This window comes from Girardinichthys multiradiatus, chromosome 4, assembly GCF_021462225.1.
Source record: "Girardinichthys multiradiatus isolate DD_20200921_A chromosome 4, DD_fGirMul_XY1, whole genome shotgun sequence".
NCBI classification, from domain to species: domain Eukaryota; kingdom Metazoa; phylum Chordata; class Actinopteri; order Cyprinodontiformes; family Goodeidae; genus Girardinichthys; species Girardinichthys multiradiatus.
The window spans coordinates 25994063-26018790 of NC_061797.1; the positions used below are offsets into that span (position 1 = coordinate 25994063).

The 24728-nt window shown below is 40.5% G+C and overlaps 2 protein-coding genes across 6 annotated transcripts in view; one reads left to right on the plus strand and one right to left on the minus strand.

Annotated features, from left to right (window-relative positions):
- The window catches only part of tub (TUB bipartite transcription factor), an 84651-nt gene that overhangs the window by 45699 nt on the left and 14224 nt on the right, over positions 1 to 24728 (plus strand). For 2 of the 5 annotated variants that reach the window (XM_047363581.1, XM_047363583.1), the window contains exons 2-5: positions 6371 to 6422; positions 11407 to 11569; positions 14341 to 14478; positions 16863 to 17018. In XM_047363581.1, the coding sequence (XP_047219537.1) occupies positions 6371 to 6422; positions 11407 to 11569; positions 14341 to 14478; positions 16863 to 17018 (509 nt within the window). The remainder of the gene's footprint in view (positions 1 to 6370; positions 6423 to 11406; positions 11570 to 14340; positions 14479 to 16862; positions 17019 to 24728) is intronic. The other 3 variants (XM_047363584.1, XM_047363585.1, XM_047363582.1) reach the window with 3 other exon arrangements.
- Positions 20714 to 23045, minus strand: LOC124867237 (piggyBac transposable element-derived protein 1-like). The gene is made up of 2 exons (XM_047363587.1): positions 22224 to 23045; positions 20714 to 22115 (listed from the first exon to the last, which is right to left on the minus strand). The coding sequence occupies exon 2, from the start codon at positions 21961 to 21963 to the stop codon at positions 21148 to 21150; it is 816 nt and encodes a 271-aa protein (XP_047219543.1). The 5' UTR covers positions 21964 to 22115; positions 22224 to 23045; the 3' UTR covers positions 20714 to 21147.

Sequence of the window (24728 nt, forward strand, 5' to 3'; positions counted from 1 at the left end):
TAGCATAGATAACATGGTTCACATGGATATTATTCTGCACATCAGAAGATTTGGATCTTGACACAAAAAGTTAAAATTTCATTTATCTGACACTGTGAAGGTATTTAACAGCATACTTTCCACTGTGCAGTTGCAACACAGAGCCCAACAAGGCCTTGTTAATGTTCTGTTAACTATTTCAAACTTTCTGGTTGTTTTGCAGGCCCATTCAGAACAGGTAAAAGTGCCATATCACATCCATATACTGAGCTTGTCCACTTTGTGTTAGATCAGATGCACAGCTTCCTTTTGGAGTTTTAGTGAAGCATTGTGAAAACCAACCGTCACCAGTGACCAGAGACTATTTTCACATTGAAGAGCTGTTTGACCTGTACCAGTCCAGCCATGTTTGTGTCATTATCTTCCCGTCTTCCCTCCCAATTCTCTAATTGCAGAAACGGAGTCCTTTGTCAGCATGTGTGACAGAAAGTGGGCAGTAAATATATTTTTATTGCGACTGCGTGGGTTTTGTCATCTGCAGCATGCTGAAAATTTACTGACCAATGCTTTACCTGAGAGACTCCAATGTCTCTTTCATGCTTTCACAGAGGAATTAAATGCTTAAGAACTACAATAAATAGACCTTTTTTCAGATGCTGCTGACATTTATTTAAAATGGGCAGGATGACAAGAAGCTCATGATTGTTATGCAACCAGTTTAGCAGCCTGGCAAACCATAAACCAGCTTTAAAAGAAGATCATTTTTACACCAAAGACCCGGTAGCATCTGGAGACTCAGTTCAAATGGGGTTGCTGCATTCTGCCAGTTCCACTTTTCTTTCATAATGAACCAGACCTTTAGAATAACATATTCCTCTCCTTGCCCATAATGGCGCTGAGAATGCCAAGAAGGGCATATAGTTCATTCAAAGAAAAATTGTCCTTTTCTTCTCCTGAACTGCTGCTTCTTCAGAACATGTCTCACATTTATGAATATTGTTGGCGGTGCTGTGAGTACCACAGCCTCCATTTTTCCTATAATTTCTATAATCAGTCTGAAAACCTCATTCTTGAGAGTTTTACCAGCAGCTGTGATATAATTTTATCTGACCATATTTCTTTTAGAGAGTTTACCTTGATCCATATCTCCTCGATATTTAACAAGAAAAACATTTCTTTACAGATACAACTATATAGCAAATAGGTAACATAATAATGACAAAAGAAATGACAAATCCTACGAGACTTGAGAACTACATGTAGAAAATCTGTATTTTCACAATGAAACCTAAATGCATGTTAAAAAATAAAAACTATTATGGTTTATCTGATGGTGGTAGAAAACCTAACATAATTTCTACCCGTTCATCACACATCAAGGGACACCTCTACCTTTCAGTCTTTCATCTTTTCTCCCCTGCTCTGGTTCCTTGCCTCCGAATCTTCTGCATAAATCTTTTTAATTAAGGTGGCTGAGGTTTTTCTCAGAGGCCTCTGCATGATGCTCAGCTACAAGAGCTGGAAGGACAATGAGTGAGTTTGTCGCAGGTGATTAAAAAGCTCTGAAGGGAAAACTGGATGCAGGGAGGCAAAACAATGTCTAATCACTTGTGCTGCATAAATATCCTGTTTACCTACAGTAATACAGACTTTGACAGCATGCTGGACGTTATGTGAAAATTGCTGTAAACTTTCGTTATTCAGCTTCATTTAAAGTCCAAAGTTTCTTATGTAAGAGCTGTATAGTTTCTGTCATAGAAAAAAACTTTCCTAAACATTTTATAACAACAAAGATAAAGCACAAAGCTTTTGAAATTAAGTGCTGTTTTTTGTCTGCAGGGAGAATCTTTAACAACATTATAGTGGCATTAGTTAAAGTCTAACTGTGTTTGTGGAACACACATTGTCACAAATACGTTCATAATTAGATTTTATTGTCATTGTATTGAGCTTGATCTGTGTTTTATTTTCTCCATCTGATGAGTTTTACTGAGTCGTGCGTGTACCAATAGCACAGACAGAGCAAACAGCAAACTTACATTGATGGACAGTTTAAATTAAACGCTGCTGATTCGGGGAAGACTTTAACAGACAGGGACAAAATGTCATAATGTATCAGAGCTCCTCATATTTTACACTTTGTGGTGAACTTTGCTATAAATTCTCTCAGTTATTCTGCTCTCAAGCTGCACTCCCAGATGAAGAAACATGCAATTTTCAAGGCTTTTTAAAATCTTTTTTATGCCCTTGCTGTTCACACATGCATGTCACAGTACTCTGTGTTGGAGACGAGCACAGTCTGTTGAAAATTAGCTCTCAAAGCTCTGAGTGTCAGGAGTTGGGGTTCATTGCCAAGGATGGAGGAGGACGACACAGAAAGAATCTTGTGGAAATTGCTATTTATGCGTCATATATTTAACAACCCTTTTATTTGAGGTCATCTGAAGCAACTGTAGATGGTTAACCTACAGTGAGGGTGAAAATAAACCTAAGCAGTAAAACATAAGTGAGAAAATAATTCTTGTGACAAATCCAGAACTGTGAAAAAATATAAGTTGGTGCCCATTGATTTCAGATTTTTTCTTCCTATCAAATGGTTAGTGGTATTGTATTCAACCAACAAGGGTTTTATGTATTTTGGTCTCATCTGTAAATTCCCAAGATTTTGTCCCTGAAGTCAGCTGGTCTGTAAATGTGGTCATTATTATCATTTTTTTCCCCACCAGTTTGGGGGTGTAGTGTGGGGCAGAAGAGTATATAAAGCAAACAGGTTGTACATAACCACAGGTCCTCGGAGTCAAACCAAATACCCAATAAATACTTGTATTTCTCAGTACATAAATAATATTTAATTTATTTTCTGTCTTTAATGTAAGAATATAAAATATAGAAACATGTGCTTTTTCTTTATTTATCATGATCTTTTCTTTGACTGATTATCAATCTCCTGTTGACTCCCCACAACCCTGAAATAATAGTCAAATTGTGTTGGATCATTGGGATTTCTTGAACTAGAGTGACAAATAAAAAGCATTTTAAATACAATATTTTTTGGTTATTTTCATCTCACTTTAAATGTAACTTTCTGCCTTTAAGTTTTGCATTTCCGGTAAATTACCGTGTTTTATTTTCCCAAATTTTAGAGCCAGTTCCTAACTAAGTGTTAGAATATAACAAATGCAAAGAGCCACAGCCTTTATATTAAACAAGACAACCCTGCCATCAGAAGACTTTCTATTCTACACAATTGTGTGTGGCCTTTAGAAGGCTGGCTATGTTTGGCTGACTGTAGCATAACAGTGCACCAGAAAATCAGCAGTGGTGATCACACATATAAAGACAAAACTCAGAAGTGTTTTCATGCAAAACGGTCACAGGAATCATTTTTAATCATTTGTACAAGGCTGAGATTGGATATGTGTCACATATTGGGCATGTTGCTCAGTTTGCCTGTCAAACCCCTGAAACCTTCTAATGCATCTGATATTAAATGCTGCAGAGATATGTTGTGTTTAAGAAATCAAACCATCAGAATTCAGAAATAGTTTCTTATTTTATGTGTGGTGGTAGATGGCGCAAAGAATCTTATTTTTCTAATACAATGATCCAGAGTAAATCATCCATCCATCCTAAATCCACCCATCCAGAGGTGGCAGATATAAAGTATAAATCAGGTGAGTGATAATGCAGAGTCATGGTTGGATGTGCAGAGGACTGAAACCTCAGCTGTGCTGGCCTTTTTGTCTGACGTTTGTATGCACTTGTGCATTGGTAATGAATTTTGTGACTCTAAACTGACTTTTAGAACTGGTGTTTATATTGCCCACTATGATATATTCCCTCTGTGGTGAAAACCTGAGTCCCTGTTTTTAAATTTTTTTTTTAAATTTTATTTAGGTTTATGTGCTTTCTTACATTGTTTTATTAATATTCAACTTGTATATGTCAAGTCATTTTCAGAAAATAGTAATTGGTAGATTTATTTTGGGTGGAAAATGACAGTATGTCAGGGTTTGGACTTTGTTTCTGTTTAGTCACTTTTTATGTTTATATTTAGTATTTTGGTAGTCATGGTTGTTTTGGTTACTTCCTCTCACTCCTGATTGTTTATTCCCTCCTAGTGTTGTCACTCTCCTCGTTAATTGCTCCTTTGATTATTGTTGCTTTCTTAGTTTTGACTTAGTATGGTTTTGTCTGTGTTATTGTTATTATTATTTATTATTGTAGTTCTCTGGTTTCCTTGTATTTCCTAGTTCAGTTTCCTGTTCAGTATCTTTGTGTTTATTTATGGTTTGGTATTTTTTCCAGTTCTAGTTCTAGTTGTACTCCTTTCTTGTTTAGTTCCTCTAGTTTAGCTTTATTCTCCAGCCCCTCTGGTTAGGTTGTGTTTACTTATTCTTTACATTTTGTTTGTTTACATTCTAGTCCTCATGTTCTCTGCTTCCCTTCCAGTCTATTCAGTCAGTGTGGTTTAGGTTTGTTTACTTTTGTAGTCAGGGTTTCTTTATGGTGTTGCTAGTTCTTAGGTTGTTGTTTTCCCTCCGTTTTCTCAGTTTCCTTTAGTTCATGTTTATTCTTGATTCTTATGCTTTATTTATCTTGGTCTATAGTTTCATTTAGGTTTGCTCAGTGTCGTGTTAATTAGTCCCTTTCCTCATGCTTTAGTTTTATTAGGTTCACCTGCTCCCTCTGCCTCCTTGTCTCACCTGTTCTTAGTTCCTTTGATTACCTGCCTTTGTTCTCCCTCAGTATATTAGTTGGTTTTGTTTTATTGTCCTTTGCTGGTTCCTCCCGATCACATTACCTGATTACGTTCAGTGTTTGCTACGTTCCTGCAGACTTCTCAAGTAAGTTTGGACAGTCTCAAGCTTGTACCTGCTGAATGATTCGTTATGTTCGCTTCGTCTTAACCTGTGAAATAAACTGAAGACCGATTAACAATGCTGCTGCCAAGCTCCTGTCTACGCTTCGGTCCACCCTCAAAACCCACCATGACACAGTAAATGCAACAGTTGTATGAATCATGATAGATGACTCAGTTTTTTTCTATGTTTTTATCAGATCTAATTTTTTAATGTCATTTGATCAATGTACAGTTTTTAGTAAAATGTTACACATTTGTCTGATCCAGTCAGAATTTTCATGTTAAGAATGTTATGATTCAGATTTGTATAAAATCCTATCCTGAATCATTTCTAAAACTAACTGAAGTCCTAATGAGCTAAATTATGCTATAGGAACTTTTATCTTGGCAGGTACATTACCTTTATTCAGACAGAGATAAAGTACAGCTATGGTAGCATGAGAAAAGCATTTGCCCCCATACAGATTTGTTTGTATTTTCTTTTTTTGTCACACCTAAATGTTTAAGATAATCATACAAAGTTTAATATCAGACAAAGATAACTAGAGCAAATACAAAACGTAGTTTTAGGACAAAAAGGTATCCAAACCAACCTGACCCGATGGGGGAGAAAGAAATTCTTCTGTGCTTCGTTTTGGGGATCATCTTTTTATTAGCAATGGTTTGGGCCATGGAACTCTCCCATGGATGCCCATTCTCTTCCCAAATGGGCCTAGTCTAAAGTCTACTCTTATTGTTGAATCATGAACACTGACCTTAACTGAAGCAAGTGATGCCTGCAGTGCTTCAAATATTGTTTTGGGGTGTCAAACTGCAGTCCTTAAAGGCTGGAGTCCTTCTAGCTTCAGATGCTTGAACATACAAAAAGAAAACAGGACATTAGCAGGACTTTGCAGAACTAATATTACTGAACTGAACTGAACTAACTTTTGGAATAACTAAAGACAGTCACTCTTGGGAAGGTTCACCACTGTTCTATGTTTCCTCCACTTGTTTATAATGGTTCTCACAGTAGTGCACTGGAGTTCAAAAGCCCTGGAAATGGCTCTGTAACCTTTTTCAAACTGATAGGTGCTATATACTTTGTTTCTCTTTTTTTTTTTTTTTTTTTTAATTTCTTTGGATCAGGGTATGATTTGTAGGCAGGTTCTGTTTAAGTGACATCTTGATTCTACCGCTCCCAGGCTCACATGTGGCTAGTGAAACTAAACTCAAGAAATGTTGTTGATCACACTTTTTTTTTAACAATGGGGGTAATTACTTTTTCAAACGGGGCCAGGCTGGATTGGATAGCCTCCATCTTTTAACAAATGATTTTTGGAAAGAGCTTTTTCTATTTACTCTTTCTTTGTCTGATATAGAAATTTGCTTGATGATCAGAAACATTTCAGCGTGACAGAAAAACTAAAAGAAGAAATCAGAGAAGCGGTCAAATACTGTTTTACAGCACTGTTCATGAAGTTATCCTTGTTTCTAACAAACATTTATTCTAACCTGGTTCTTCTTCTTCTGTTCATTTCACTGTAGCACTTTAGACGATGAGGGGACAAACCTCCGGCAGCAGAAACTGGACAGACAGGTGAGCCTTAGATGTTTTTCTCACAGCTCTGAGAACGGAGTCACATAAAGAGGAAAAACTAAAAACAGTTACAGCAGGACAGACTAATCATCAAAAGCTCTTACTGCTCCATCAGCCAACCTAAAGTCAAAATCCACTGTGGAATTGGTTAACTCTCTAAAGGGCTTTCTGATGAGATAGGTTGTGTTTCTGCAACACAAAAACAAAACAACACACATGGTGGTCTTAAAAAATGTTTTCATTAAGGCTATAATTCTAACTAAATACTTTCACATCCAGCATGTTTCTAGCACAACAGATTATAGCAGGACCATGAGTCAGAGTTAGGGAGTCCAGGAATCCTCAGTCAAACTGATGTTTGGCAATCTGAAATCTGACATTGTTGTTGTTGTTGTTGCTGTGAGTAACACTGTAACCTAAAATGCGCTCAGGCAGCCTGTCTCTGTTGCTTCCTAAACAAAGTAAAAATGGTTGGAAATGAAGACAGAAATCACTGAATAAATCTTTTTTGTGATCTTTGGATTTTCTTCTGGTTTCATATTTCATCAGGGAGTGTGCATGCAATTGCTGCACTTGGGATTCATGCCAAATGATTTTGATATGTGAATAAAAGAGATGAACCTGAATCACTCAATCATTCTTTAAAGCATTCCGACATAGCTTTGTTTTTCATTATTTATAAAATTCTAACTGAGCAATAGAGAGCTTACTGTTTCTTGTGAGTTTTACTTGTTTCATGCTAAAGTTCTGTAAATGCACCAACATGCATTTCTTGGAAAAAAGCTTTGCAGTGAGACACTCAAAGCTTCTAACGCTCTCTGGCACATGTTGGATAACTTGACAGAACTTTGCTGAACATCCAACCATCCATTTTCTACACCTGCATATCCATGCAGAGCCGCAGGGGTGCTGATGTCTATCTGCAGCAGTCAAGAGGTGGGGTACACCCTGGACAAGTTGTCTGCCCATATCAGAGCAACACAGATAAACACAAAACAACCTTGCATGCACACACTCAGACATAAAGGCATTTTAGAGGAACCAGCTACCTAATGGACATGTTTTTGGACTGTAGGATGAAGCTAAAGAACATAGTCAGTCATTTTCTGTACTGCTTCTTCCATAGTGGGTCATGGGGAAGCTGGTGCCTATCTCCAGCAGTCTATGGGCAGGAGGCGGGGTACACCCTGGATTGGCGACCTGGACCGGGCAACACACAAACCACCATGCACACACTGATTCACACACCTTAGGGCAATTTAGAGAGTCCAATTAGCCTAACAGGCATGTCTTTGGACTGTGGGAAGAAGCCGGAGTACCCGGGGAGAACCTGCAGAAAGACCCCCAGCCAGGAGTGGATCCCAGGACTTTCTTGCTGCAAGGCAACAGTGCTACCAACTGCGCCACTGTGCAGCCCCGAATCTACATACATTTCCCTCATATTTGATAGAATTACCTTTTCAACATTATGACTTGGATATCCTTTAAAATAGTTTGCTGGAATTTTGGCCCATTTCTCCTGAAAAAAAAACTGGTATTAGGTTTGTAGGCCTCCTTGCTCACACAAACCTGTTTAGCTCTGCCTACAAATTTTCTCTGAGATTAGGGCTTTATGATGGCCGCTCTAAAATCAGAATCAGAATCAGAATCAGAATCAGAATCAGAAAAGCTTTATTGACAAGTATGTTTTTGGACATATAAGGAATTTGTTTTGGTACAACCGTGCAGGTGATCATTGTGCAAGTATGGCAGTGCAAGTAAAACAAGGAGTCCAAGCTGAACGTTAATGTATCAGGGAGAGTATCAGGGTGGTTTCCGGGTTTTGTTTACAAGACTGGTGGCAAATGGGGAAAGAACTGTTCTTGTGGCGTGAGGTTTTGGTCCGGATGGACCGCAGCCTCCTGCCAGAGGGGAGAGTTTCAAAGAGTCTGTGACCGGGGTGGGAGGGATCAGCCAGAATTTTCCCTGCCCGCTTCAGGGTCCTGGAGGTGTACAGTTCCTGGAGCTACAGTAGACTGCGGCCAATCACCTTCTCAGCAGACCGAATGACACGCAGCAGCCTGCCCTTATCCTTGGCTGTAGCAGCGGTGTACCAGATGGTGATGGAGGAGGTGAGGATGGACTCAATGATGGCTGTGTAGAAGTGCACCATCACAGTCTTTGGCAGGTTGAATTTCTTCAGCTGCCGCAGGAAGAACATCCTCTGCTGGGCTTTCTTGATGAGGGAGCTGATGTTTGGCTCCCACTTGAAGTCCTGGGAGATGATGGTTCCCAGGAAGCGGAAAGATTCCACAGTGTCAATTGTGGAGTCACAGAGGGTGATTGGTGCAGGTGGGGCTGGGTTATGCCTGAAGTCCACAACCATCTCCACTGTCTTTAGAGCGTTGAGTTCAAGGTTGTTCTGGCTGCACCAGTCCAACAGATGGTCCACCTCCCATCTGTACGCAGACTCGTCACCATCAGAGACGAGTCCAATCAGAGTGGTGTCGTCCGCAAACTTCAGAAGCTTGACAGACTGGTGACTGGAGGTGCAGCTGTTGGTGTACAGGGAGAAGAGCAGAGGAGAGAGAACACAGCCTTGGGGGGAACTGGTGCTGATGGTCAGGGAGTCAGAGACTTGCTTCCCCAGCCTCACGTGCTGCTTTCTGTCAGACAGGAAGTCAGTGATCCACCTGCAGGTGGAGTCGGGCACACTCAGCTGGGAGAGCTTCTCCTGTAGCAGAACTGGGACGATGGTGTTGAAGGCAGAGCTGAAATCCACAAACAGGATCCTGGCATAGGTTCCTGTGGAGTCCAGGTACTGGAGGATGAAGTGAAGGCCTAAGTTGACTGCATCGTCTACAGACCTGTTGGCTCTGTAAGCAAACTGCAGGGGGTCCAGGACGGGGTCGGTGATGTCTTTTAGGTGTGAGAGCACAAGGCGCTCAAAGGACTTCATCACCACAGAGGTCAGGGCGACAGGTCTAAAGTCATTAAGCCCTGTGGTCCTTGGCTTCTTGGGAACAGGTACGATGGTGGAGGACTTGAAGCAGGCTGGTACATGACATGTCTCCAGTGAGGTGTTAAAAATGTCTGTGAAGACTGGAGACAGCTGATCAGCGCAGTGCTTCAGGCTGGCTGGTGAGACAGAATCTGGTCCAGCAGCTTTCCAGGGATTCTGTCTCCTGAAGAGTTTGTTGACATCCCTCTCCTGGATGGAAAGAGCTGTCCACGGCGTGGGTAGGGGGCTGGTGGGGGGGAACTTCGGGGTGGGGGTTGGAGGTGCCAAGGCCCCTCTTGAGGTTGGGGAGGTAGGGGTGGTGGATTGTGGCTGCAGCTGTTGGGGGGTGTTGTGGGGGATGATTGCAGGACTGTCCCTTTTGTCTTTCAAAGCGGCAGTAGAACTCATTCAGGTCGTTGGCGAGGCCAACAGGTTAAGGACAACAAACACTGACTTTGTTGTCCTTAAGCCACCTTGTAACTAATCTGGCAGTATGATTAGAATCATTGTCCATTTGGAAGACCCATATGTGCCAAAGCTTCAACTTCCTAATGTCTTGAGATGCTGTTTCATTATTTCTGCATGATCTTTTTTTCATGGGGTCTTCCATTTTTTTTTAAAGTGGACCAGTTCGTTTTGCAGCAAAAAACCTACATTCTTCACAGATGGGATGGTGTTGTCAAACTTAATAGCTTCCCCCTTTTAGTGCATGTTAATACAGGACTTGTTTCACTGTGTATAATGACTCTTTTACCAGCTTCAGCCTACATCTTCAAAAGGTATTTTGCTTTTTTCTGGGGTTGAATTTGTTGAACAGACGAACGTGGCACCTTCAAACATCTGGAAATTGTACCTTGGGATGGACCAGACTGGTGGAAGTCCACAGTTCTGATATTTTGGTTGATTTTATAGCACACGCAAGCAGTGTGTTTCAGATATTTCCCTAAAATAAATACACGTGTGCCTCCATTTAACACAAATGTTGTGAGAAGTTGATGTTGTCGGAAGCTTCCATGGCATCATTATCTGGACTTTCTCACATAGTTTAAAGGCATAATAATCTTAATGCACACAAACTTCTGAGTTTGAAGAAAGCAATAAAACATTTCTTGCTCATTATTCTGGTACTAAGAAATTATTTTGGTTAGTCTTACTAGCTTAAATCAGGAACGGTTTAGCCTAATTTAATAGCAGGCAGAGAGAGTTATGTGTCTTTTTATACAATGTATGTAGATATCGTTTCAAATGTACAGATATAAAAGCTAAATGTTATTACATTTTCACTGAACAATCCTATTTCTGTTTAGTCCAGGATGTGATTTAGTGTTTTTTTTTCTTGATCTTACAGTACAATATAAATTCTTCTCTAATGGAAACCTTTAATATTTAAAAAGCTCTGGCTGGGTATAATTAGTCCTGATAAAAGCCACAGAATCCATTTAGGCACACATCATGTGGTTTGGCAGCACAGTTTTAGCTAGCATTACTTCTCCTAATAGATTTGTTGCAACGTGCATTTAAGCAACTAAAATAGCTTGCAACAAAACCCTGATGAGCAACAGTAAATCCACTTATGTGCCTCCCAGACAGCTCTGACGCATGACAGTATTTACTTCACAATTCTGCTGAAGCTGTTTTTAAGATATATCAAGGTGGTGCCTCCATGGATTGCTTTGTTTTTTCCACACAGATTCTTGAAAAGGCTGACTTGAAATTATAGATGTGCAGGCAGTAGCTTAAAATCATTTTCTTCAAACTTTTATTGCACATTTATCTGCAGAATGTCAGGGTGCAGTAACCTTTTGAAGCAGAATGCTGCTTCCTCTAAATGCCATACCATACAACTTTATTTATAATGCACCTAAACACAAATAAAGCAGACCAAAGTGCAAAATTATTTTGTTTAAAATTTGCTTCTTAATATTTATAAGAAATATGTCATTTTCCTTGCCTTCCATCAGCTGACTTTTGGTCTGGGAATGTTTTTTGTGTTTGACACCTCAGCGAGCCCTCCTTGAACAGAAGCAGAAGAAGAAAAGGCAGGAGCCTCAGATGGTCCAATCCAATATAGATGGGAGGTCCCGTGCTCGTTGGACCAAACAGAGCGAAGAGCAGGCACCGCTGGTCGAATCATGCCTCAGCAGCAATAGCAGCACCATCTATCATGGTGAGAAAGCCCTGAATCCCCTCGAGGCTCCTTCGACTCAGAGGTCAAACAGAGGGGTGCAGAAACACATTGATTACACAGGGAAAAATGTGAGATGTTTGTTTAATCAAGAGATTTAACTCATCTGAAGTGATTCTCATTTTCAGATTCTTCGAATGATTCAGAAAACAGAGCACAAGATAAAATAAGTTTAATACAGACTGGTATAGGAATGGTTGCTGTCATAACCATTTTGTAATAAAATGTGTAAAAACTACAAGAATTTAACAGTTAAATTAAAAATGAGGAACAGGGCATACAACCCAACAGATTTATGCTCTGATTAAATTTAACAAGGTCACATGTCTGAAGTAGCTTGTTATAACAGTGGCTGATTAACTACTGTTTTAAATACCTCCCACATCTTCTTCCATAATAACAACTAGCAAACTGCAATACAGAGTCTATTACACAGTATTATATTGCTTTGAGGTAAAGTGCATTGCCTGGAAATTTTGTTTTCAAATATCAAAAGGATTTTCTTTTTGGATAAGGAGCCATTGCTGCAGCAGACTCTGCAGTAGGATGCTCACAGTTCTGTGACACCAACAGAACGTGAACTTTATCGAAAGGTTTTCGGCAAAAATATTTTCTTGTCTCCTGACCATAAAATTTAGCATCAATAATGTGAAAGGAAATTTCAAAAGAGAAGCTGTGATCTTAAGCAACTAATTTAGCATGCAATGTAAAACAAATTTGATTGAAATAGAGGTAAGGCTTTGTGGGGATCTGGATCTATTAGATCCTGCACCCTGTCTAACAGCAGTGGAAACATTTTACTGACCTAAAGAATACTACAGTCAATAATATACAAGCAAATTGGGAAAACAAATATCTATCCATTATGGACTTCCTCAGATATTAAAGCTAAATGTTTTCCAAAGATTAATCCATTGCAGTAAACTTAGAACAAGTAAAGCAATTTCAAACCACAGTTCTCACTGAATTTTGTAGCTGTGAAGCTTCGCGATGTCTTTGAATCACCATGTGAGTGTGAGCCCAAGTTTCTACTTTGTGCCATTTTCTCTCTCTGAAAATGTAAAATAAAAACATACATATATTTTTACTTTAGCTACAATAAAAAGTAGCCTGGAATTTTATTCCTTTTGCACTGAGACCATAATACGTTGCCTTCACACTGACAGAATTCTTGACCAGCAGTGCCCATACTTTGGCATACCACTCTTTGTACTACAGTTATTTACTAATGTCTTCAAATCTTAGCACTTAAGAGTGCTAAGATGAAGTCCTCTTATGTATACACCGAAACCAAACTAATTCCCAGTTCTAAGGTCCAGGTTTTGTGGCTTAAAACATGAAGTCTCTCAGTTTCAACTAAAAGAAAAGGGAACTGTTGACAACATATTTTTCAGTGAAAATCTACAGGGGTTGGACAACAAAACTGAAACACCTGTCATTTTAGTGTGGGTAGTGTAGCTGGGTAGCCAGTCTTCAGTGATTGCACATTGCACCAGTAAGAGCAGAGTGTGAAGGTTCAATTAGCAGGGTAAGAGCACAGTTTTGCTCAAAATATTGAAATGCACACAACATTATGGGTGACATACGAGAGTTCAAAAGAGGACAAATTGTTGGTGCACGTCTCGCTGGCGCATCTGTGACCAAGACAGCAAGTCTTTGTGATGTATCAAGAGCCACGGTATCCAGGGTAATGTCAGCATACCACCAAGAAGGACGAACCACATTCAACAGGATTAACTGTGGACGCAAGAGGAAGCTGTCTGAAAGGGATGTTCGGGTGCTAACCCGGATTGTAAAAAACATAAAACCACGGCTGCCCAAATCACGGCAGAATTAAATGTGCACCTGAACTCTCGTGTTTCCACCAGAACTGTCCGTCGGGAGCTCCACAGGGTCAATATACATGGCCGGGCTGCTATAGCCAAACCTTTGGTCACTCGTGCCAATGCCAAACGTTGGTTTCAATGGTGCAAGGAGCACAAATCTTGGGCTGTGGACAATGTGAAACATGTATTGTTCTCTGATGAGTCCCCCTTTACTGTTTTCCCCACATCCGGGAGAGTTACGGTGTGGAGAAGCTCCAAAGAAGCGTACCACCCAGACTGTTGCATGCCCAGAGTGAAGCATGGGGGTGGATCAGTGATGGTTTGGGCTGCCATATCATGGCATTCCCTTGGCCCAATACTTGTGCTAGATGGGCGCGTCACTGCCAAGGACTACCGAACCATTCTTGAGGACCATGTGCACCCAATGGTTCAAACATTGTATCCTGAAGGCGGTGCCGTGTATCAGGATGACAATGCACCAATACATACAGCAAGACTGGTGAAAGATTGGTTTGATGAACATGAAAGTGAAGTTGAACATCTCCCATGGCCTGCACAGTCACCAGATCTAAATATTATTGAGCCACTTTGGGGTGTTTTGGAGGAGCGAGTCAGGAAACGTTTTCCTCCACCAGTATCACGTAGTGACCTGGCCACTATCCTGCAAGAAGAATGGCTTAAAATCCCTCTGACCACTGTGCAGGACTTGTATATGTCATTCCCAAGACGAATTGACGCTGTATTGGCCGCAAAAGGAGGCCCTACACCATACTAATAAATTATTGTAGTCTAAAACCAGGCGTTTCAGTTTTCATTGTCCAACCCCAGTTGCAAAATTGCTGGTAAAAAACTCAACAATTTTAAGCTTTTTTCTTTCATTGTAAAACCCTTCTCTAAATTTCTGTTTTTTATCTTAATGTTCTCCAGTGCAAGATGCTGAACGGGATGAGGGGAAGGTGATTTCGGACGCTCAGTTGCCTCGCTCAGCCAAAAAGAGCAAAGCATCAGCCAACTCCACCCCGCAAACAGGCAGCGAAAAGAAGGAGAGGAAGGGGAAACACAAAGGTTAGCCTACCATGATTCAAAAGAACAGGTCATGGAATATATAAGAATATGGCCAATGTTCAAAACATTTTAATAATAATAATCATCTTTATTGGTCATTGCATTGAACATTACAACGAAATTTGTCCTCTGCATTTAACCCATCCCTTATAGGGAGCAGTGGGCTGCCATTGTGCGGCACCCGGGGAGCATACTGGGGCAAAGGGTCTTGCTCAGGGACCCAGAGGGGCAATCTGTGTGATACGAACCTGGCCCCCGTAACGCAAACCTCCTGTTCTAACCACCAGGCCACCACTCTCCCCAAGCGGTGTCATTTTAGTTATGACAAGCAGTCAGGATGCGTTATCCAGATGCTTTAACCCTCTTTATCATCCTTGAGTCATATTTAAAAAGCTGAATGTCCTTTCTCTATTTTGTTGCTGTTCTGTTTGAGTTCTGCAATAACACATGACAGGTAGACTCATTAGAGGCTGAGATATGATCAAGATCACAGCAAAAAAATTAGTTGGTAAATTTCAGCTGTAGTTTTAATGCATGTTCTAGATCATTTACCTGTATTTCAAGTTTTTTCCAACATTCACAGCAGGTGTTACATTCTAATTTAATGTCACAATGATGAAGAATCAAAAGGAATAGGAGGGCAATAGAAGAAGAATGGAACTTCTTCACACTCACACACACACACTCACACATAAACACATTACAAAATCAGAGGCAGAGTTGTACTTTTTCAGTGCTGCTTTGTATCTTACATATCTAGCTTTAAAAGAAAACATGTAACAGTGTGGTAAATTAAAAATTAAGCAAACTGAATGAGAATATTCTGATAGTTAAACTGATAGCAGAAAAATGTACCAGTTCTGGAAGAAAACACAGCCTTGACTGTTCAGTGCACAGACTCGAATTAAGGTCTGTTGTGAAGTCAGGCAACTAGCTATCAGAAACGCATGCTTTATGTTCTGTAGGTTGTAGAGTGGCGTCCATAATCTCCTACAGATCCTCGTATGAATAGTGGGTTAGAAAAATGTGGACACTGCGCTAACACTTTAACCCTTGTTTCAAACTGTGGTATGTGCAATGCTAATAGTACTTGAACTGCCTTTAGCATTCAGTTATTTGTAAAATAAAAAATCCATCCGTCAAGCTAAAGGTTTTAATGCTAACTGTTGTGTAGAGCTGGTAAGCACCAGGAGCCACAAAAGTTGTTCAAGCTGATCTTTATTTCACCAGAAACCACTCAAATGAAAAAAGCAGATGAGAAGGTTTTGAAAACTCCATGTACAAACCTTGAGAGGACAGGCTAACCAGGATTAACGATATAAGTTAAAAACGTATTTCTCAGCATAGTACACATAATTAAATTGCATCTTTCTTTTTTTTTAATGACAGAATAAGCTGACAGTCACAATGCACTGTGCCAGGGTATATTATCATATGTAAAGTGTTCTTGCTATTTTTCTCCTTCCAGTAATAAATAAATGTTGGAGTTCAAAACCCTCACTTGCTGTTCTCTGCAAGCAAGTGCAAGATTATCAGTGTTTTAAATATAATCCTTTGAGTGGTCACAATGCTTTGGTGACACGAATCTTGTTTTTTTCAGAATGTTCTCAGTTCCTCAAAACGTACGTACATAAATAAAGGTAATAGAAGGCCATGTACACTATCGGTCAAACATTTATGAACGACTCTCACATTTAATGGTTTTCTTCATGTGTAGAACTATTTACATTATACTTAGATCCTGACTGAAGGCATCAAAACAGTGAATGAACACATATGCAATTATGTAGCTAACAAAAAATTGAAAAATAAATTTAAATGTTATATATTTTGGATTCCTTAAAGTTGCTGTGATGACTGAAATATTAACCTTTGGCCATCTATCAATGAACCTCTGGTTCTTTCAAGACTCTTTGGAAAACCATTTCAGGTGACTACTTAAGGAAGCTCATAGTGAGACTGCCAGGAGAGCAAAGCAGTAATCAAAGCAAACAGGTGGCTATTATGAAGAATCTAAAATATAAAAATGTTTAGAGTTATTTTACACTTTTTGTTTACTGCATAATTCCATGTGTGTTCATTCACAGTTTTGTTGCCTTTGGTGAGAATCTGCAATGTAAATAGTCATGAAAATAAAGAGATCCATTATGTGATAAAGTGTATCTAAAACATTTGACCAGTAGTGTAGGTTAATTATATATTGAAGGCCTCAAGAGAAAACAGTGAGATAACTGTGTCAGTATTGACACATTTCTTCAAATGTCATAGGTTGATGGAAACATTCATTTTCCTTGGCAATAATGTCTTAAATGTGAATCAACAATAAAATAGTTATTATTGAGCAGTGTTCTGACAAAGTCTATTCTTGTTGAATGATGGCCCAGCAGCGATCAACAGCCCGGCAGCCCACCAGGATGACAACCAGATCCAGATCCTAACGGTGGGCCATTCTGCTGCAGAGGAGGGCGAGGCCGAGCCGGTTATGAGCTGCACTCAGTCACAGAGTAAGCAGGACCTCCGTGTCACCATGCTCAAGAAAGGTAAAACCTTTGCTGTTTAAAATGTCTTTAATAACACCCACCATTCTCTGGTTCACTGATATACTGGATATCATACTCTGGTAGGTGGATAAAACACTTGTACTGATCTTAAATCTGTCAACTGCAAGTTTAAGTTTATTTATAGAGCATGTTTTTATAGCAAGAAACATGCTACCCTTATTGAAATTCAGCATTACTGAGATTATTGTTTTTATTCATTCTGTGATTCGTTATAGATTGCTGATCCTGTAGCAAACAATCACTAGTTTATTCTGTGGTCAATACCAACGTGTAAGATTTGTAAAATAATTGATTTATATGCAGAATAAATACAGGTCCTTCTCAAAATATTAGCATATTGTGATAAAGTTTATTATTTTCCATAATGTCATGATGAAAATTTAACATTCATATATTTTAGATTCATTGCACACTAACTGAAATATTTCAGGTCTTTTATTGTCTTAATACGGATGATTTTGGCATACAGCTCATGAAAACCCAAAATTCCTATCTCACAAAATTAGCATATCATTAAAAGGGTCTCTAAACGAGCTATGAACCTAATCATCTGAATCAACGAGTTAACTCTAAACACCTGCAAAAGATTCCTGAGGCCTTTAAAACTCCCAGCCTGGTTCATCACTCAAAACCCCAATCCTGGGTAAGACTGACGACCTGACTGCTGTCCAGAAGGCCACTATTGACACCCTCAAGCAAGAGGGTAAGACACAGAAAGAAATTTCTGAACGAATAGGCTGTTCCCAGAGTGCTGTATCAAGGCACCTCAGTGGGAAGTCTGTGGGAAGGAAAAAGTGTGGCAGAAAACGCTGCACAACGAGAAGAGGTGACCGGACCCTGAGGAAGATTGTGGAGAAGGGCCGATTCCAGACCTTGGGGGACCTGCGGAAGCAGTGGACTGAGTCTGGAGTAGAAACATCCAGAGCCACCGTGCACAGGCGTGTGCAGGAAATGGGCTACAGGTGCCGCACTCCCCAGACCTGGGCTACAGAGAAGCAGCACTGGGCTGTTGCTCAGTGGTCCAAAATACTTTTTTCGTATGAAAGCAAATTCTGCATGTCATTCGGAAATCAAGGTGCCAGAGTCTGGAGGAAGACTGGGGAGAAGGAAATGCCAAAATGCCAGAAGTCCAGTGTCAAGTACCCACAGTCAGTGATGGTCTGGGGTGCCGTGTCAGCTGCTGGTGTTGGTCCACTGTGTTTTATCAAGGGCAGGGTCAATGCAGCTAGCTATCAGGAGATTTTGGAGCACTTCCTGCTTCCATCTGTTGAAAAGCTTTATGGTAATGAAGATTTCATTTTTCAGCACAACCTGGCACCTGCTCACAGTGCCAAAACCACGGGTAAATGGTTTACTGACCATGGTATCACTGTGCTCAATTGGCCGGACAATTCTCCTGACCTGAACCCCATAGAGAATCTGTGGGATATTGTGAAGAGAACGTTGAGAGACTCAAGACCCAACACTCTGGATGAGCTAAAGGCCGCTATCGAAGCATCCTGGGCCTCCATAAGACCTCAGCAGTGCCACAGGCTGATTGCCTCCACGCCACGCCGCATGGAAGCAGTCATTTCTGCAAAAGGATTCCCGACCAAGTATTGAGTGCATAACTGTACATGATTATTTGAAGGTTGACGTTTTTTGTATTAAAAACACTTTTCTTTTAGTGGTCGGATGAAATATGCTAATTTTGTGAGATAGGAATTTTGGGTTTTCATGAGCTGTATGCCAAAATCATCCGTATTAAGACAATAAATGACCTGAAATATTTCAGTTAGTGTGCAATGAATCTAAAATATATGAATGTTAAATTTTCATCATGACATTATGGAAAATAATTAACTTTATCACAATATGCTAATTTTTTGAGAAGGACCTGTATGGTTTACAGTGTTCATTTTTGTGATTATTGACCAGTTACTAAAGAAAATGCACAGATGTTGATTTTACATATTTATTCTATTCTCACCTATGTTCTTTTTTTTTTCAAATTTTAATCCTCAAAAAACATTGACTGGGCAGGAGAAATCATTCATGAGACTGGAGCTCTTCAAAGCTTGACAGGATGTTGAGTTAATCATTTCCCCCTTGCTTGAGCTCTAATAGTAGTTGTAAAAGTCAGCAAAAGCATATATAGTTTTAGCAAAATAAACAAGACATTTAGTTTTTCAAAAATAAATAAACAAATGTGCAGAATTCCTTAAGTGTCGGGGCTGAGAAGCCTTTGTGATTATCACATGCCAGCATAGACACTTGATAAATGTCTTCTTTCCAGCTAAACATACATCCTGATTCCTCAAACATAAAGTCAAAATAAATGAGGGCAATTATAAACTCAGGGTTTCTACTCCTAATGTGCGATGAGCTGCATTAACTCGGCCTTAAATGTCTGTCTGATGGTAATTAGCGCTCTTCTCTTCTCTCATCTGTCAGTCACACTCCTCATCTCCTCTCTCAGACTCTCATTATGAAAACTGTGTTGTAACAAAACACCAAAACCATATACAATCTTGTTATTTCTTTATATGATAATTAGATCACAGAAACAATTTATTTTATAGGAATATTGAACCAAATGGTAACAATATTGTTTGGTAAATATGCTTCTATCTCCTTTATGTATTTATTCTGTCTTATTTTTTGTAGTGAAGCTTTCTCTTTTTTTTACAAACACAGACCATTCCCAGGTTAACTTGGATAGGAAAGACTGAAATATTGATTAATAATAATATTAATAATATTTGAAACTAAATGCTTTCTAAAGTGGAAATTCTTACGTGTTTCCATTTAGAATTGGTTTTCTAGATCTGCCAAGATTTTACTTGTAGGGTTTCTTTGATGTAGTAAACGATGTAAGAAAAGCCACAGTTGTTTTAGAAGAATTAGGAGCAATGCAAGTATGTAGAATGTGAAGCTATATCTCTACCAATACTAGTACTTAACACCAATGACTTTCTAAAAATCCTGAAACAACTCATAAACAACAAAGAAGTCATCTGCCTTTCAATGAATTGGCTCAAAGGAATTATAAACTGCTCCTTTTCTAGCTTCCTGTGGCAGCTACCTGCAATGCTAATGCTAGCTTGTAAGTAAATCGAAACAACAGGAAAATAATTCAATTCAGTTTTATTTATATAGCGCCAATTCACAACACATGTTGTCTCAAGGCACTTCACAACAGTCAGGTACATACATTCCAATTAATCCTAACAATTGAACAGTGCAGTCAGACTGTTATTTATTCAAATTGGATAAAAGTTTTTCTATCTAAGGAAACCCAGCAGATTGCATCCAGTCAGTGACTTGCAGCAATCCCTCCTCCTGGATGAGCATGTAGCGACAGTGGACAGTCACTGGTGTTGACTTTGCAGCAATCCCTCATACTGAGCATGCATGTAGCGACAGTGGAGAGGAAAAACTCTCTTTTAACAGAAAGAAACCTCCAGCAGAACCAGGCTCAGTGTGAGCGGCCATCTGCCACAACTGACTGGGGGTTTGAGAGAACAGAGCAGAGACACACAAAGAATACAAAAGCCCAGATCCAGGAGTACTTTCTACGGGAAGGAAAAGTAAATGTTAGTGAATGTAGCTCTTTAGTCGTTTCATCTAGAAAGAACAGATAAACTTTGAGCCAGTTTTCAAGGATAGAGTCTGAAAGAGAGCACATATAATTAGTTACAGTAAAAGCTCAGTCAATTGCTATATCTAGGAGAGAGAAAGGGTTAAACACTGAAAGACCGAGCCAAGTGGATCATCTGTAGAAGGTGAGCATTAACCCTCCTGTTGTCCTCATTTTCTGTATACATCCCGTGTCCTCCGGGTCAAAATGACCCGTCTTCACTAAACCCTCAATATAAGCAGCTTAATTGAATGTTAAACACCAAATTTCATCTTGCATATTGTCATTGAGCTCAAAATGTGTGAATACTTGAGTTTTCCCTCTTCACTTGAATTTATATAGCTTAAAAAAAGAAAAACAAAAGTGCAAAAAGGAGTTTTGAATACATTTTTATTCATCCCACTGACTCAGTTTCATTTTTCATTTTTCTCCAGTGAACAATTTAAGATAATGTACAATACAAAAATATGAAAAAATAACATAACCCATTCAACTAATTAGCACATGTAGGGCAGTATACAAGTGCACAGCCCTTGCAGATATATTTCTTGCACTTGCAGCCCACAGTATGTTTTTTACAGTCCTTCTTTTGAGGGCAGAACTGACATGTCTTCCTCTTGCCCTAGCTGGGGAAGCGGCTGTGGTAGATGGATCCTCAGGTTGATCAGGAGTTCCTGCACTCTGAAAAGCTTTCACAACTGTTGCTGAAGGTTCTGTGTGGGGGACATGCTTCCTTCTTTCAATGAGTGGAGTTACAAGTGCCTTTCCTAGCTGCTCCAGGAACAACCTCCTCTTGTTCTGCTGATGAGACATCCAGGTTGGGTTGATCTCTCTCCAAATCACAAAGGCATTGCAGGAGGAAACATCAATGATGTTGAGGAAGATGACCAGGGGCCAGCAGGCAGTCATTCTTCTGCAGCTATATGTTCCAATCACCTTATCCAGGTTGTCCACACCTCCTTTGTTGCGGTTGTAGTCTAGGATGATGATTGGCTTTCTGTCCTCATGATCGCTAATGTCACCGTCTGTGTGCAGTGTGCTCAGAAGAATTACATTCTTGTTTTTCTTTGGGAGGTAGGAAACTAGAGTGGTGTTGGGCGTGATGGCAAACTTTGAGGAGAAGACCTCTCTCTCCTTTGACACAAGCAGTGCAGGTGGGAGCTCAGGCTTATTCTTTCGAACTGTACCAACCATGGTGATCTTCCTCTTCAGGAGCTGCTGTCCGAATTCATAAGAGGTGAAGAAATTGTCACATGTCACATTGTGACCCCTCAGTCCCTCTGTCACATCAAGCACAACTCTCATCCCCTGATTCTTCTCTGGGCATCCACTGGTCGGCTTCCCAGTATAGACTTACATTTTCCAAGCATAGCTTGATTTGGCATCGCAAGCCACCCATGGCTTGATTCCATATTTTGCTGGCTTGCTGGGCATATACTGCCAGAAAGGACAACGACCTTTGGAGAAAAGACATTAGCATCAGTGATTAGTATCAGTGTCACAGAAAACAGTCAAAGAAATCAATAGTGAAAATCACTTTTATTACAAATATGAAAACAGATTACCTCTAAATGGAACCAGTTGCTCATCCACTGTTACGTCATGCCCTGGATTGTAGAGGTAGGACAGCCGCTCCACCCACTTGTCCCATACCTGTCTTATGGCTACAAGTTTGTCTGTCACACGTCTTGCTGGTCTTGACTCACGGTCATCAAATCGTAGCAGTCTTGAGTAGGTGTGAAAGACTTTGAGTGGCATTGTGGCTCAGAAAATTGGCCTTCCACTCTCAGCATCCCATAGACTAGCTGCAGCCTCACCTCGGGACCTGTATACACCTGCTAAGATTAGCAGCCCTAAGTAGGCCTGCAGGTCAATCTCGTCCATCGTTTTCCAGCTATCTCCATATTTGCGAAAATATAATGGAAATAAACAGGTGGTTTTTCTGAAGCCTGCGAGAACACCACCTGATTTGGCTTGTTTACTTCTGCTACTGATTGATCTGAGACACAGCTAAAACATTGTAACATTCTGTGGTTTGTAAATAACTCTGTGACCTTGATTTCAACTCTATTTGTCTCACGGGTCATTTTGACCTGAAGACCACCTTTGTACCTTTTTTTTTGTACAGCTTATATGGAAATGTGAATAAAAGCAACATTTCACTTTTTCTATTGTTGAGGATAATCTAGGAAAAGTCATAAAATTTCAATTGAAAAAAAATAGCATTTAGTGGATTTTTGGGGGGGTTTTAACACAGTGGTGGGTCATTTTGACCCAAGGACAACAGGAGGGTTAAGTTGATGCTAGCAGAAGCTTGGACGATGCCCCTCTCCAGAAAGTTGTCACAGGTAGACACAGAGTCAGGCCAGATGTAGCTTCTAGGAAGAGAAAAGAGAGAGAACATAAAGTTAAAAACTGAAATAACAGCAAATAATGCAAAATTGGAGAGTAGTGTGAGAAACATCACCGACCCCCTCCTTGACCCCCTGCAGTTTGCCTACAGAGCCAACAGGTCTGTAGATGATGCAGTCAACCTAGCCCTTCACTTCATCCTCCGGCACCTGGACTCCACAGGAACCTACGCCAGGATCCTGTTTGTGGATTTCAGCTCTGCCTTCAACACCATCGTCCCAGTTCTGCTACAGGAGAAGCTCTCCCAGCTGAGTGTGCCCGACTCCACCTGCAGGTGGATCACTGACTTCCTGTCTGACAGGAAGCAGCGCGTGAGGCTGGGGAAGCACGTCTCTGACTCCCTGACCATCAGCACCGGTTCCCCCCAAGGCTGTGTTCTCTCTCCTCTGCTCTTCTCCCTGTACACCAACAGCTGCACCTCCAGTCACCAGTCTGTCAAGCTTCTGAAGTTTGCGGACGACACCACCCTGATCGGACTCATCTCTGATGGTGACGAGTCCGCATACAGATGGGAGGTGGACCATCTGTTGGACTGGTGCAGCCAGAACAGCCTTGAGCTCAACGCTCTAAAGACAGTGGAGATGGTTGTGAACTTCAGGCAGAACCCAGCCCCACCTGCCCCCATCACCCTCTGTGACTCCACAATTGACACTGTGGAATCTTTCCGCTTCCTGGGAACCATCATCTCCCAGGATCTCAAGTGGGAGCCAAACATCAGCTCCCTCATCAAGAAAGCCCAGCAGAGGATGTTCTTCCTGCGGCAGCTGAAGAAATTCAACCTGCCAAAGACTATGATGGTGCACTTCTACACAGCCATCATTGAGTCCATCCTCACCTCCTCCATCACCATCTGGTACGCCGCTGCTACAGCCAAGGATAAGGGCAGGCTGCAGCGTGTCATTCGGTCTGCTGAGAAGGTGATTGGCTGCAGTCTACTGTCGCTCCAGGAACTGTACACCTCCAGGACCCTGAAGCGGGCAGGGAAGATTCTGGCTGATCCCTCCCACCCCGGTCACAGACTCTTTGAGACTCTCCCCTCTGGCAGGAGGCTGCGGTCCATCCGGACCAAAACCTCACGCCACAAGAACAGTTTTTTCCCATCTGCCACCAGCCTGGTTAACAAAGCCCGGAAACCACACTGACACTCTCCCTTTACCCCACACCCCCCCTTTTTTTGCTGACAGGACACCTGTAACCTGTAACTCTATGCGTTACATTAACGCTCAGCTTGGACTCCTGCTTACTTGCACTGCTTTACTTGCACAATGATCACCTGCACTGTTGTATTGCTCTTGCATCTTATACTGCTCTATATTTACTCTCACTCACTTAAAACTGTGCACTTATATTTATATTATATTGTAGATATGTTTGTACTGTTTAATTTGTACTGTATTGCACCGACTACGCCAAAACAAATTCCTTGTATGTCCAAAAACGTACTTGGCAATAAAGCTTTTCTGATTCTGATTCTGATTCTGATTCTGATTCTGATGTAGCGAAGAGGGTGAATGTGGTCATTATGCCCTCCAGCAGCCTAAGCTTAAAGCAGCATAACTACAGAGATAGTTTCAGTTTATTTATTTATATAGCGCTTATTTACAACATACAAATATGTTTTTTAGTATTCTTATCCTCCTCTACAACAAAACTACCTC

Bases quoted from the DNA above. Each gene is read 5' to 3' on its own strand.
- LOC124867237 (XM_047363587.1), bottom strand. From the start codon at position 21,963: ATGAGAGTTGTGCTTGATGTGACAGAGGGACTGAGGGGTCACAATGTG.